At 42.8% G+C, this 13,450-nt stretch overlaps 1 protein-coding gene across 2 annotated transcripts in view; it reads left to right on the top strand.

The window, feature by feature from the left end:
* The window catches only part of SPDYA (speedy/RINGO cell cycle regulator family member A), a 1,384,696-nt gene that overhangs the window by 1,164,681 nt on the left and 206,565 nt on the right, over nucleotides 1-13,450 (top strand). For both annotated transcript variants that reach the window (XM_044059902.1, XM_044059901.1), the window contains one exon: nucleotides 12,912-13,083. In XM_044059902.1, the coding sequence (XP_043915837.1) occupies nucleotides 12,912-13,083 (172 nt within the window). The remainder of the gene's footprint in view (nucleotides 1-12,911; nucleotides 13,084-13,450) is intronic.

The raw sequence follows: 13,450 nt of genomic DNA, 5'->3' as shown, positions 1-13,450 counted from the left end.
ATATTTATATATATGTATGTGTAGATATACATACCTTCACATATGTTCATTACCTTACATTATTATGTACAAGCTAACAGGTAGCAGGGCTGTTTCTGTTCACACTGAACTAGTATGGGAATCCAGTAATTTGGCCATTAAAACTCTACCTGACATGCTTTGGATAGTACATCTCCTATATTACCTTTATACTGATTCCTACTATTACATGTTATATTTATTTTAGCAGTGTGTTCTTCCAAAGCAGGCATGGCTTAGTGGTAGGTCAAACAGACTAATGTTACCTAGGTCCTGGGTTCGAGACTGACAGTGGGAATTTTTTACTTTGCAAACTTTCCAACTGAGTACAGGACCTGTCAATCAAATAGCTGAGGCCACCTGTAAGCAGTTAGAAGGGTAAGTAGGTCACACAGGGGTCAGGCTGTGTTGCAGATTCAGGTTGCTGCAATTATGTTAACTTTTTCCTGTAGTGAGTGTGTATGGCTACTGAGACCTACGATTATATTTCATATGTATTAATATATATTTATATATATGTATGTGTAGATATACATACCTTCACATATGTACATTACCTTACATTATTATGTACAAGCTAACAGGTAGCAGTGCTGTTTCTGTTCACACTGAACTAGTATGGGAATCCAGTAATTTGGCCATTACAACTCTACCTGACATGCTTTGGATAGTACATCTCCTATATTGCCTTTATACTGATTCCTACTATTACATGTTATATTTATTTTAGCACTGTGTTCTTGTAAAGCAGGCATGGCTTAGTGGTAGGTCATACAGACTAATGTTACCAAGGTCCTGGGTTCGAGACTGACAGTGGGAATTTATTTTTCTTAGCAAACTTTCAAACTGAGTACAGGACCTGTCAATCAAAGTGCCATAAAGGCACTTTTAAGCACTTTAAACCAGGTCTGCGCCGTTTGCGCGGAGGTAACGCATGCGCACTGGCAGTTAGCTTGTGGGAGCGGCGCGCAAACGGTGTGCGCTGGGATAAATCCTAATTGGCTACTGACACACATGTTAAGCTAATTGCACACAGTTTCAGTCTGTCTAACTGCAGCTTGGCAACGGGCACGCAGTTTGCAGCTTTTGAAACACTACTCAGCTACGGGCACTCTGTCTCACAGCAGCTTAGCTATCAGTACATTTCTGACTATTTTTATTATTATGTTACTTCAAAATATATGCTCTATTTCATTCCATTTTACAAAAGGGAATACATTTACATTTGTACAATACTGTCAGGGGGCTTTTTAGTGCTTATTTACAAAAAAAAAAAAAAAGGTTGTTGTAGGGGCTCGAACCCTGCCTGCCTACTCTTAGGCGAGCAACTCTACCGCAAAGCTATTATAACTTGGCTTGCTATGCATATTTAGTTCTTATATCCTTTTCCACTGACTGCTGACTGTGATTGCGCTTAGTAGCACACCCGCTGCACACACAGTAGCAAACATTTACGGGTTTAACAAAAAAAAAGGATTTAATTTAATTTTATGACATCTCTTCACTTTATACACTAATGGCCAGTCGGGGCATGTGTTGTATAGTGTGTTTATTCACATTTTCATGGCCTTTCTCGTGGCTGTTTACTTTCAGCCATTCTAGTCTTCCGGGGGCGTGTCCGCTTGCAGGGCTTAGCCTACAGACACGCCCCTACTCTCTTACACGGACCGTAAGAGTTACTAGTGTGATTCAGCATGCCTCATGCACCTCATGCATATGCATGACATGCTGACATCACACAGTTTAACTGCAGCCTCAGTGTAAGAGTTATAACTCTTACACGGAGGCTTCCTGAATCTGGCCCCAACACTTACAATATTCCAGCACAACTACATAACAAAACATCTTACTCTTCTCCAACTATAAGGAGAGGGGCAAGGCCCCCTGCACCTCCGATGTGGGGTCTGTGCCCCCCCCACACACACACACCCTGATACTTAAATATATCAACTCCAAGATCACACTCCACAGAGGAAAATGGCAAACATACCATTACGTGCTTCATGACTGCTTGTAACCTTAGTCATGTTCCCTTTTAATTTGCTATACAACAACATAAGTCATCTTAGGGTAGTAAAGTGTGATCTCAGAATTGATATATTTAAGTAGCAGGGGGTGTGGGGGGTGCAGGGGGCTTGCCCCCAGCTAATAGTTGGAGTAAACTAATATGCTTTGTCTTTTATTTGTTTCTCTATGTACTTCTGGTGGAGTATAGTAAGTGTTGGTATCCTGTAGTTTTTTTTTCAATATTATGAAATTCAGTATTTTGAGTTTTCAGTATTTTTGAACATTTGAGATTTTGGACTCAGTATTTTGAATTTCGAAATGATGAGCTTTCAAGATTTATAAGTGGACCCATAGAGGTGTACTCTTCAGTGACTTTCACATTATTTGCCACATGTAATCAGACCATAGAGGGACTTAGTCAAGGAAATCTTTAGTTCTGTCCCAGGGTCCATCTCTGCTGAGGAACAGAAAACCTTTTCCTCCAGGATGGACACCCTACTGTCCATTGCCAACACATCCATGCAGCTAATTTCTCATATTGCAGAAGGTACCTCAAGGGCGGCCAAGTCAGGCATTGCTATCAGACTCCATGCCTGGATACAGCTGTGTGATTTCTCGGAACCCTTCAAAGCATCCTTCACTAATACCCCTTTTGATGGATCATCTTTGTTTGGTCCCACTATCAGAGACATGCTCTTCCAAAGTGAAAAGGATGGAAAGACCTTGTCTGCCATCAGAATCCACTTTGCTACCCCATAGCGACCCTTTTCCAGGAAGCAGCATGGAGGTAAAAAGTTGTGGTTTTGAAAATCTCAGGGTCCTTTTCAGGATTCACAGAGTAATTTTTCCTCCAGAGGCAAAGGTGGAAATGGTACCAATGACAGACACCACCCTTGGGGCAGTGGGGGGGGGGGGTCTGATGAAGCAGGAGTCTCGCGATACTTTCTCCAACAGGCTCAATCAGCGATCCTGACAGATTGCCCAACTGCTGTTCTGTGGAGGCAGTTGGGGGACGTTTATCTTTGTACACAACAGCCTGGGAAGCCATCACGAACAATTGTTGGGTTTTAAATGTCGTATCTAGAGGTTATTCCATACCCTTTTTTCCCGAAAGCCTTCCCCAACCTGCATCCTCCCCAGTGTTCCACCCAATCAGAAGGAAGTGGCAGCCTTAGAGACTTCAAACCTGCTCACGAAAAGAGTCATTCAAAGTGTCTCCCAAGACCAGCTCAGATAAGGCGTTTACTTCAGACTCTTTTTGGTGCCCAAGAAGACAGGAAACCTCAGACCCATTTTGGATCTCACCAACCTCAACAAGTCAGTAACCAAATCAAAGTCCTGAATGGTCACTATTCAGTCCATTCTGCCCTTCCTGCGGGAAGATGACTGGTTGTGCTCTGTAGACCTCCAGGATGCATACTATCATATCAAGATGAACAGGTGCTCCAGGAGGTATCTCCGCTTCCAGCTGGGAGCCAATCATTACCAGTTCAGGGTTCTCCCCTTTGGTCTCACCACAGCCCCCATGGCTTTCACCAAATGCATGGCAGTAGTGACAGCTCACTTGAGACTGGAAGAATTCCATGTGTTTCCCTACCTGGATGATTGACTCCTCACTGCTCCCACCAGGCATCAACTCATCTAAGCCAGGGATTACCTTTTTCAGTTAGCCTCAGCCTTGGGCATTTTTGTCAACCTGAAGAAGTCACAACTTCAACCAGTCCAATTGATAGACTTCATTGGAGCCCATGTGGATACAGTTCGTTGTCTAGCTCCTCTGCCACCAGACCGGATCTCCACGTTAAGACTCCATAACAGACAGATCTTGACTATTCCTGCTCCTCTGGCAGGTCTTGTTCTCAGGGCTGTGGGTTCCATGGCTGCCCCCATCACTCTTGTTCCAGTAGCACGACTTCTATGAGAGTACTGCAGTGGACACTGGCGGAGGTCTTACCCACTCAGCCATCCAGTAAAATTATCTCTAGTATGTAGGGAATCTCTTCTCTGGTGGCTCCAGTCAGAAGTGCTCCTCCAAGGTCGACCCTTCACCCCCCCCCCCCCAGCAGCCAGAGTGACCACAGATGTTTCCCGGTTCAGGTGAGGGGGCATTACCTGCGTCAGATGGTCCAAGGCACATGGTCCCATTTCGAGACCAACTTGCATATAAATGTCTGGGAAATTAGAGTGGTGCTTGTGGCATTGCAAGCACTTTATTCCTCTTTCCCTGCTGGGACCATTGCAATTCAAATGGGCAACATGTCTGTTGTCTGGTATTTCAATAGACAGGGAGAAACCAAGTCATACCTGTTATGTCAAGAAGCCACGAAGTTATGGCAGTGGGTGATCTCTTCCAACCATTTTCTAGTGGCAACACACATTGCAGGGGAAGTCAAACATCCTTGCAGACAAGCTCAGCAGAACCATTCTAATGCCCCAGAAGTGGTCTCTCAATACTTCAGTGGCAAACATGATTTTCCAGAAATGGGGTCAACCTTGCTGCGATCTCTTCGCCTCCCCTTCCAACACAAAATTCAGTGAGTTCTTCACCCTGATCCCTCCTCAGGGGCAGTCACCAAGAGACACTCTAGTCCATGCTTGGTCTCCCGGTCTGCTTTACACTTATCCCCCTCTTCCTCTCATACCAAAGTTTTTATAGAAAGCTCAGAGGTTGAAGTGCAAAGTAATCCTCATTGCTCCCTTTTGGCCTTGGCAAGTTTGGTTTCCCTTCCTTTGGTCTCACCTGGTTTGTCTGCCTTGGACTCTGGACCCCATTCCAGATCTTCTGTCCCATCTGTCAGGACAGACCCATCCAGATCTCGCAAGCCTGAAAATGACTGCTTGGTTGCTTCAGTTTCAGTGATGGCTAGAACTCCCAGGCTTTCATCCCCATTCAAAAAGATCTTGATCACAGCACACAAACCTTCTACCAGACGGATATACAATAGCAAATGGAAAAGGTTTCTATTTGGGCCTAGCAACACCATTTAGATCCCTTTACGGTGGCTATTCCTGCCATCCTGGATTTCCTGGCCTCCATTTACCATAACAATGCTAGTTTCTTTACTGTGAAGGTTCACTTGGCAGCCATTTCCAGTTTTCACACTGGAGAAAACTCATCTTCTTTGGCTTCTTCTAAACTATCCAAAACCTTTTTGAAGGGTACTTTTCTGCTACATCCACCTATCAAAAATCCCACTCCTCCTTGGGATCTCACCATGGTTCTGCAAGCTTTGGTTGCACTTCCCTTTGAGCCTGCAGCAAAAATCGATTTGAAGTACTTATCTTGGAAAACCGTATTCTTAGTGGCCATCACCTCTGCTAACTTCAAGCCCTATCATCCAAGCCATCTTATTTGATCTTTCACAAAAGACAGAGTTACTCTATGTACAAATCCTTTCTTCTTGCCCAAGATTGCTTCTGAAGCTAACATCAATCAGGTCATCAGTCTTACGGTTTTATTCCCCAATTTTCAGTACAAGGGAGAGTACAAATTTCATATGTTGGATATACATAGACAATTAAGTTTTTATCTAGACAGAACTAAATGTTTCAGAAAGTCTGATCAGCTTTTTGTATCCTTTTCAAAGTCTAATTTGGGCAAACCTGTTTCCAAAGTCATGTTGGACAACTGTATCTCCAACTGTATCTCTCTTGTGTATTCTTCCAGAGGACTTTCATTACCTTTCCAAATTAAGGCCAGTTCAACTAGATCTGTGTCACCGTCCTCAGCTTTTTGGTCCAGAGCTCCCATTGATGGCATCTGTGCAGCTGCCACCTGGATACATTTTCATACCTTTATATTTCATTACGTCTTGGACATTATCTCCAGAAACAGGGCATCCTTTGGTTCTGCAGTGCTCTGGCATATCCTTCTTTGAGGGACTTCTGAGGTTACTGTAGCTAAGGACTCTGTCCCACAGCTGAAGATTTGAATGAAGTCAACAACTTCAGATAAAGAAGTTATGTACTCACCATAACGTTGCATCTGAGTTGTTGAATTCATTCATCTTCAATCTTCCCTCCCTCCATCCCCCTTCCATAAGAATTAAGGCCTGGTGGATGGCCTGACAGTATTCATTTTCACCTGTTTGAGCTCCTGAAGGGCTTTCTACCTTCCTTCCTTCTTAATTATGTATGTATATACCTTTTATTTGAAAGAAGTTATGTTAGAGACATTCCATGTGTTTTCAGCAGCAAACTTGATCTGAGGGGATGAGGGGAGAGCAGAGCATTGTGGGTAGGGAAGGAGATCAGAATTCGGATCCTAGACCTAGTATACGGCCAAGTCAGATCTGAGAATTGGATCCGAACCCGCAGGTTGAAGATGAATGAAGTCAACAACTCAGAACATTATGATGAGTACATAACTCTTTTATGTGATGTTGTCAATCTCGCCTTTATTCTCACTGATGGGTCATATCAGATCCATCAGATCCATCTTGGCCATTTTGCAATCTCAAGGTCTTCAACAAAACCTGTGGGCCCTTTTTTTACCCATAATGCAACCCCCTATTTACTCCAGATCTTGTTTGCTGCGAAGAGGTTGGATGCAGCTCTGGGCTAAGTGTTTAATCTTTTTCTTCCTTATATTCTACCAAAACTGTAAGAAACTATCTTTATCATGAAATAATATTTGCTTTTACTTGTAGTGACTGTTGTTACCCTTTCTTATCTCTTTAATAGTGGTTAGCATCCGTTTAAGTTAGAGGACATCTAATGAATGTCCATTTCATTGGTTTAAGTTTAGAATAACTGATCACATCCAAAAGGATGGGGGGGGGGCGCTTCATCTTTAAAGCTAGAAGCTTGTGAATTATTTTGGCAACTACGTTGCCATTCTTATGTACCACCTGGTTTAAATGATGTTTGTTCTGTAAATTCTATACTAAAATTAAAAAATCTGAATAGATAATTAAGGCAGGGAAGTTGTTTTGTTTTTAATGTTTTATTGATTTAAAAACCTGTGAAGTACAATTTGGGTTTACATATATTAATTATAGGAAATGGAGATGTTGTTAAAGTAGTATAAGGTGAATCACATGACTAATAATGGAATTGGATCAGGTGATTAACCACATGATTGTTTTAAAAGTATATAACCTGAACGTGATTTTTAATGTGTATCTGAAGAAGTTTGGTACTGGACCAAACAAAAGCACACATCAATAAATGTGGATTGTGTGACGTGTCAGTCTGAGTCTGCTTCCTTTTAGCTTCAAAAACTTGCTTGTCGCTTCCAGAGAGTTCTTCGGAGCAGGGGCAGACTGCCTTGAAGTTATGAGGAGGGTTCTGACTACCTGTCAAATCTGAGACACAATCTCTCTCAGATTTCTCTCCCAGGTCTGGCAAGGTGTTTTTCTCTTCTCACCTACCCTCTTCACAGTCCCGCAGAAACCCTAGGCCTCAGGATGTCCAGCAGGGAACACCCTCATCTTCTGAAACCTCCCCAGAATATCCCACTGAGGAGGTCCCTCAGAAGAAGACATGCATGGGGAACCATATTGACTCCCCAGAGGAGTCAGTCACATCTAATACTGACCTCGATGAAGCAGTAGATTCCCCATGGTCACCTCCTGAAGATGTCTCTTTTGGAGACATCCTGGAAATTTTAAAGCAGGGAGGTGATTGGCAATCTACCTCCCCTTTGGCTGAGGAGTCTGTATACCTGAAGCCCTTTGGTTCTTGCCCTTCAACCTCTTGGGTGACCGCTCCTTTCGACAAGCTTGTGGAATGAATCTCTTGGAAGGTGTGGGAGACCCCAGATACCATAGAACCCACTCCTAGGAGGCCAAATAAGTACATTACAGCACCTAAGGATAAGAACTTTTTGACAAAAGGTGTAGCAGTTGATGCTATGGTCGTGGCAGTGGCCAGTAAAAAGGAGTTTTCCGAGACCAGCTCCTCTGTCCCTTCTCTGAGTAAGGACTCTAAAAGTATGGATAAGTATGGAAAGCACATCTTTTCATCTGCGACCTTTGCCTTGTGGTCACTGAATTACCTTTCCCATTTTACTAGATTGCAGAGGGACCTGCTAAAAGAACTATCGGACTCCCTCCAAGGAGCTGTAGCTGATGCGGTGGCAGATAAAGTCAATGCTCAGCTCGCCACCCTAAATTCAGGCATGAACTCATCCATGAGGCTTATATCATATGCAGCAGATGGAATGAGTAGGGAGTGGGTTCAGGCATCTCTCTCTTAGGAGGCAGGCCTGGATGCAGCTTTGCAATTTCGCAGGGCCCTTCAAATCTTCCTTCATGAACACCCCCTTTGATGGCTCTTCTCTTTTTTGGGCCAAAAGTTAAAAGAGATGCTCACCAGGTGTGAACAAGAGGGGAAGCCATTATCTGCCATTGGAGTGCATTTTTCCACACTTACCAGACCCTTTCCTTAGGGTCAGAGGGGTAGTGGGAAAATGTGGTTCAGAAAATCACAAAGGTCTTTCCAGGACACACAAAGTGAAAGTTCCCCTAGAGGCAGAGGGGGGAATAATAACAGAAGATGCCACCCTCACAGCAGGGGACGCCCACAGAATCAGGGCTCCAGAGAATCTTTCTTTGGCAGACCCTTCCAGCACTCCTGAAAAAGTGCCTGATTGCTTACCTCTGAGGCAGTCAGGGTTCAGTTGTCTCTGCACCAAGTAATCTGGCAAAAGATAACAAATGACAAATGGGTGCAGGACATAATATCCAGAGAGATATATCATTCCCTTCTCCTTCCCCACTCCTGTAAATAATTCAGTTCCAGACATTCCACCCAGTCTAAAGGAACAAGCAACATCAGAAATCCAAATGTTGCTAAGAAAAAGAGTCATCCAAGAAGTCCCTGCAGACCAGAGAAGATCTGGAACTTACTCAAGATTCTTTTTAGCTCCAAAGAAAACAGGGGACTGGAGATCCATTTTGGATCTCAGTATTCTAAACAAATCTGTAAAAAGGCCAAGTTCTGGATGGTGACCCTGAGGTCAATACTTCCATTCCTGGAGAAAGACAACTGGATGTGCTCTATAGACCTTCAGGATGCATACTACCACATTCTGATGGAGAGGCGATTCAGAAGGTTATTGCACTTCTGGCTTGGAGCCAGTCACTACCAGTTTCAAGCTCTGCCTTTTGGTCTCACTACAGCCCCCAGAGTATTCACCAAGTGTATGGCAGTAGTAGTGGCTCACGTGAGATGCAGAGGATTCCTTGTGTTTCCATATCTGGATGACTGGCTCATAACCTGCCAGACCAGGCATCTTCTGCTACAAGCAGGAACTACACCTTCAGCTATGCTTCTCCCTAGATATTACCATAAACTACATGAAATCTGCTAGAGAACCATGTCAAAACTTAATTTTCATAGGAGCAGAAATAAACATGACTACACTAGTAGCAAGACGTCCACAAGACAGACTGGACTGTCTCTGCCATTATGTAAAACTATTAATCAAGAAGACATGAGCCTCTGCAGAATTAGTTCTCCGATTACTGGGAAAAATGGCTGCATCAATTGTACTCATTCCCCCAGCTTGTCTACATATGAGAATACTTCAATGGTTACTTTCCACACAATGGTCAATTGGAACTTCCAATGTTGCACAGGATAATGATAACCAGCACTTACAAGAAGGATCTTCACTGGTGGATTCACTCTCAAGGCTGCCAATTCATGCCCCCTCAACCCCATGCCATGGTGACCATGGATGCTTCTCAGATGGGGGGGCATTATCTAGGGAAGACAGTCCAAGGCATCTGGCAGGAACACAATGCTTATTTGCCCATAAACACCCTAGAAATGAGGGTGCTGCTTTTAGTGTTGCAAGCATTTCAAGACACTCCCCCTCTAGGAATGATAGCAATCCAATCGGACAACATGGCCATTGTCTGGTACATAAACAAACAGGGAGGAACCAAATCGTATCCCTTTTGTCGAGAAGGTCTGGGAGTCTGGCAATGGGCAATGGCTTCCAACCACTTTCTGATAGCAATGCATATCCCAGGAAAATCCAACGTGATTGCAGACAAATTGAGCAGGGCCATTCTTTGGCAACATGAGTGGTTCCTCAGTCAAAAAGTTATGGAAGGGATTTTCCGGAACTGGGGCCAGCCTTGCTGCAATCTCCTTTCATCACCCAACAATGCCAAATGCAGCAAATATTTTGCTCTCATCCCTCCCACTGGGGAGTCACCAAGGGATGCACTTTTTCATGACTGGCCTCTAGGACTTCTTTATGCCTTTCCTCCTATCCCCCTAATTCCCAAGGTTTTGCAGAAAGCAAGCTTGTTGGAGACAACAATAATCCTGATTGCCCCCGTTGGCCTCGTCAGATCTGGTTCCCCTTTATTCAGCCTCATCTTCGGGATGAACATGAATTCTGAACCTAGCTCCGGACCTTCTGACTCACCCATCAAGGATGGTTCACCCCCACCTGAACAATCTCAAACTAACAGCTTGGCTGCTCCAGTTCCCCTGATTGCCAAACTTCTTCTCCTTTCCTCTTCAGTCAAACACATCTTGTTATCTTCCCATAAAACATCCACATGAAAACTGTACAGGAGTAAATGGCAGAGATTTGTTACATGGGCCAACAATAATCAGACAGATCCCTTTTCTGTGCCCATACCTTCTATTCTAGAATTTTTGGCAAAGCTTTGCAATGAAGGAGCTGCTACAGCTACTATTAGAGTCCAGTTGGCAGCAATTTCTAACTTCCATATAGGAGAGAATGGTTCTAGAATCATGTCGCACAGACTTTGTAAAGGTTTTTTTGAAAGGAACTACTGTGATAAGACAACCATATAAAAATGCAACCCCCCCCCCCCCGGAATCTCAACTTCATTTTGTCTAACATCATCTGCCCCCCTTTGAGCCTTCTGTGACATGCGACTTGAAATACCTGTTCTGGAAAACACTCTTTTTAGTGGCTATTACTTCAGCCAGAAGTGTTCCTGAATTACAAGCTTTGTCAGCTAAGCCCCCATATCTAATTTTTCATAAGGACAGAGTTTCTTTACACACTAACCCCTCTTTTCTACTGAAGGTTGGGTTGGAAAGTAACATCAACCAATCTATAGAGCTACCAGTTTTCTTCCCTAACTTCCAGAATAAAGGAGAATATTTTCTGCACCTCGTAGATGTTCGTAGACAGTTCCATTTCTACTTGCATAGAACTTCCGAAATTAGAAAATCAGATCAGCTCTTCATCTCTTATTCTGATTTTAAAAAAGTTCAACCAGTTACAAAAGTTACCTTATCTAAATAGCTTACACTACATATATCTTACATTTATAATTCAAGAAACAGACCACTTCCAAACACTGTTAAAGCTCATTCCACAAGGTCTGTAGCTACGTCTGAGGCTTTTCAGTCTAGATTACCATTGGATAACATCTGTACTCCAGCAACTTGGGCAAAACCTCATACCTTTATTACTCATTACAAGGTGGATTTGGCCTCTAGGAGTAGAGCCTGTTTTGGTTCTATGGTTCTGAGGAATATTCTCCCATTAGCCACCCAAGAGTCAGGTTGTTTGGGACGCAGTCCCATCAGTGAGAATAAAGACGAGATTGACAACATCACATAAAGAGGTTATGTACTTACCATAACGTTCCATCTGTGTTGTTCATCTCTCCCTTTATTCTTTATAATTTTGTCAATAAGGAGAGTACATGCCGCACCTCCCTGATGTACACTGACAACTACATTTTTACCTTCACAGGACAAAAAAGTTTAGAAAGTCAGACCAGCTTTTTGTATCTTTCTCTCCAAATTGCCTAGGTCAATCCGTTTCTAAAGTTACCCTAGATAACTGGATTACAGTCTGTATCTCATGGATTTACCCTCAGAAGGGTATGACATTACCAAAACCTCCCCGAGCTCATTCAGCTAGATCCATGGCAACTTCATCTGCCTTTTGGTCAAGAATGTCTGTTAATGACATTTGTGCAGCAGCTACATGGTCCAAGACTCCTACATTTGTTTCACATTACAAATTGGACATTGTATATAGAAATAGAACCTCATTTGGTTCAACACTACTTCGGATTGGAATATCACTCCATGAGGGCCATCCAAGATCAACATAGATGGAGACTCTGTCCCATAATTGAGGAAGAATGGAAAGGACAACATCAGATTTATAAGTTATGTACTCAACGTAACTAGGTATCTGTGTTGTCCATTTTCATTCTTCCTCATCCCCCCTTCCCATCCATCCCCCATCCATTTTTCTTCTGGAGGGACCTTTTGAATTGTGTCTGGAACCTACAGTTCCAGGTGTGAGCCCTGTCTTTTCTATCTGACTATTATTGGAAACTAGAGCAGCAACCTCTATCTGTGGCAATAGGGATGGAGTGGGGCATTATGGGTAGAGGGAGGAGCTCGAGAGTTGGATCAGAATTCTAAAGTATGAGGCCGAGTGAGAACCGAGGATCAGATCCATAACCCATAAGTGAGGAAGAATGAAAATGGACAGCACAAACACCTAGTTATGGTTAGTACATAACTTATAATTTCATGATACCAGGGAGACACATGTACAGCTAGAAACTTTTGTATGGTTTCATGGCTGCACAGTCTTTTTTTTTTCTTAAGTTACAACTAAATGTAATTGGGTATAATGGGTGCCCTTTAATGTTTCTTACCCTGTGTTCTCATTAGTAGTATGGGCTGTGTTTTTACTACTACTAGCAAAATAACTGAAAAGGGAGTAGAAAAATGTTTTCTCTACAAGTATATTAGTTCAGTTGTAGGGCATGATAAGAGACAACTGAAGGAAAGAAAGGTACATGCTGACTTGTGCCACACCGTGAATGAATCTTTCAGCAGGTAAAAGTACAGAACCCACAACTGAAGTCTGCTGTTATAGTAAATGCTTTATCTGACTCCCTTGTCTTAACATGCAGATATCTGGCAAATACTATGGAAGAAGATGAAGAAGAATCTAAGTATGAAATTTTTCCCTGGGCCTTGGGAAAGAACTGGAGGAAATTGTTTCCTGACTTCTTAAGACAAAGAGATCAGCTTTGGGCTAGAATTAATTACAGAGCTGCTGTAAGCAGACGATGTTGTGAAGAGGTAAGAGCAGCATGCATTTCAGTCCTTCATAACATACTGTACATTTGCAGGAACAGACTGCTGTTTTAATTAAATCATGAAGATATTTCTTCTCACATTTGAATTGGCTGCTATCTTAATTATGTAATGTGTTTAAACTGATGATCTGATGTTGTCAATCTTATTCCATCCTTGACAGACGGGTTTGGTTCCGATATCGCATCTGCATTTAGTTTGAATAAGTACAAAACTGTATAGTTATCATGCTGTTTACATGTAGTGAACTACTAAACTGGGTAAGTACTTACCCATCTTAGACATTTACATTATTTACAATATGCAGTTATGCACAGTTACATATATTGTAGTAGTATGAATCATGAGTGAC

Source organism: Protopterus annectens, chromosome 1.part2 (assembly GCF_019279795.1).
Source record: "Protopterus annectens isolate FY-2018-M chromosome 1.part2, PAN1.0, whole genome shotgun sequence".
In the NCBI taxonomy this organism is placed as follows: domain Eukaryota; kingdom Metazoa; phylum Chordata; order Ceratodontiformes; family Protopteridae; genus Protopterus; species Protopterus annectens.
Note: the sequence above shows the minus strand (reverse complement) of the source record. Positions and strands in the feature narration are given on the sequence as shown.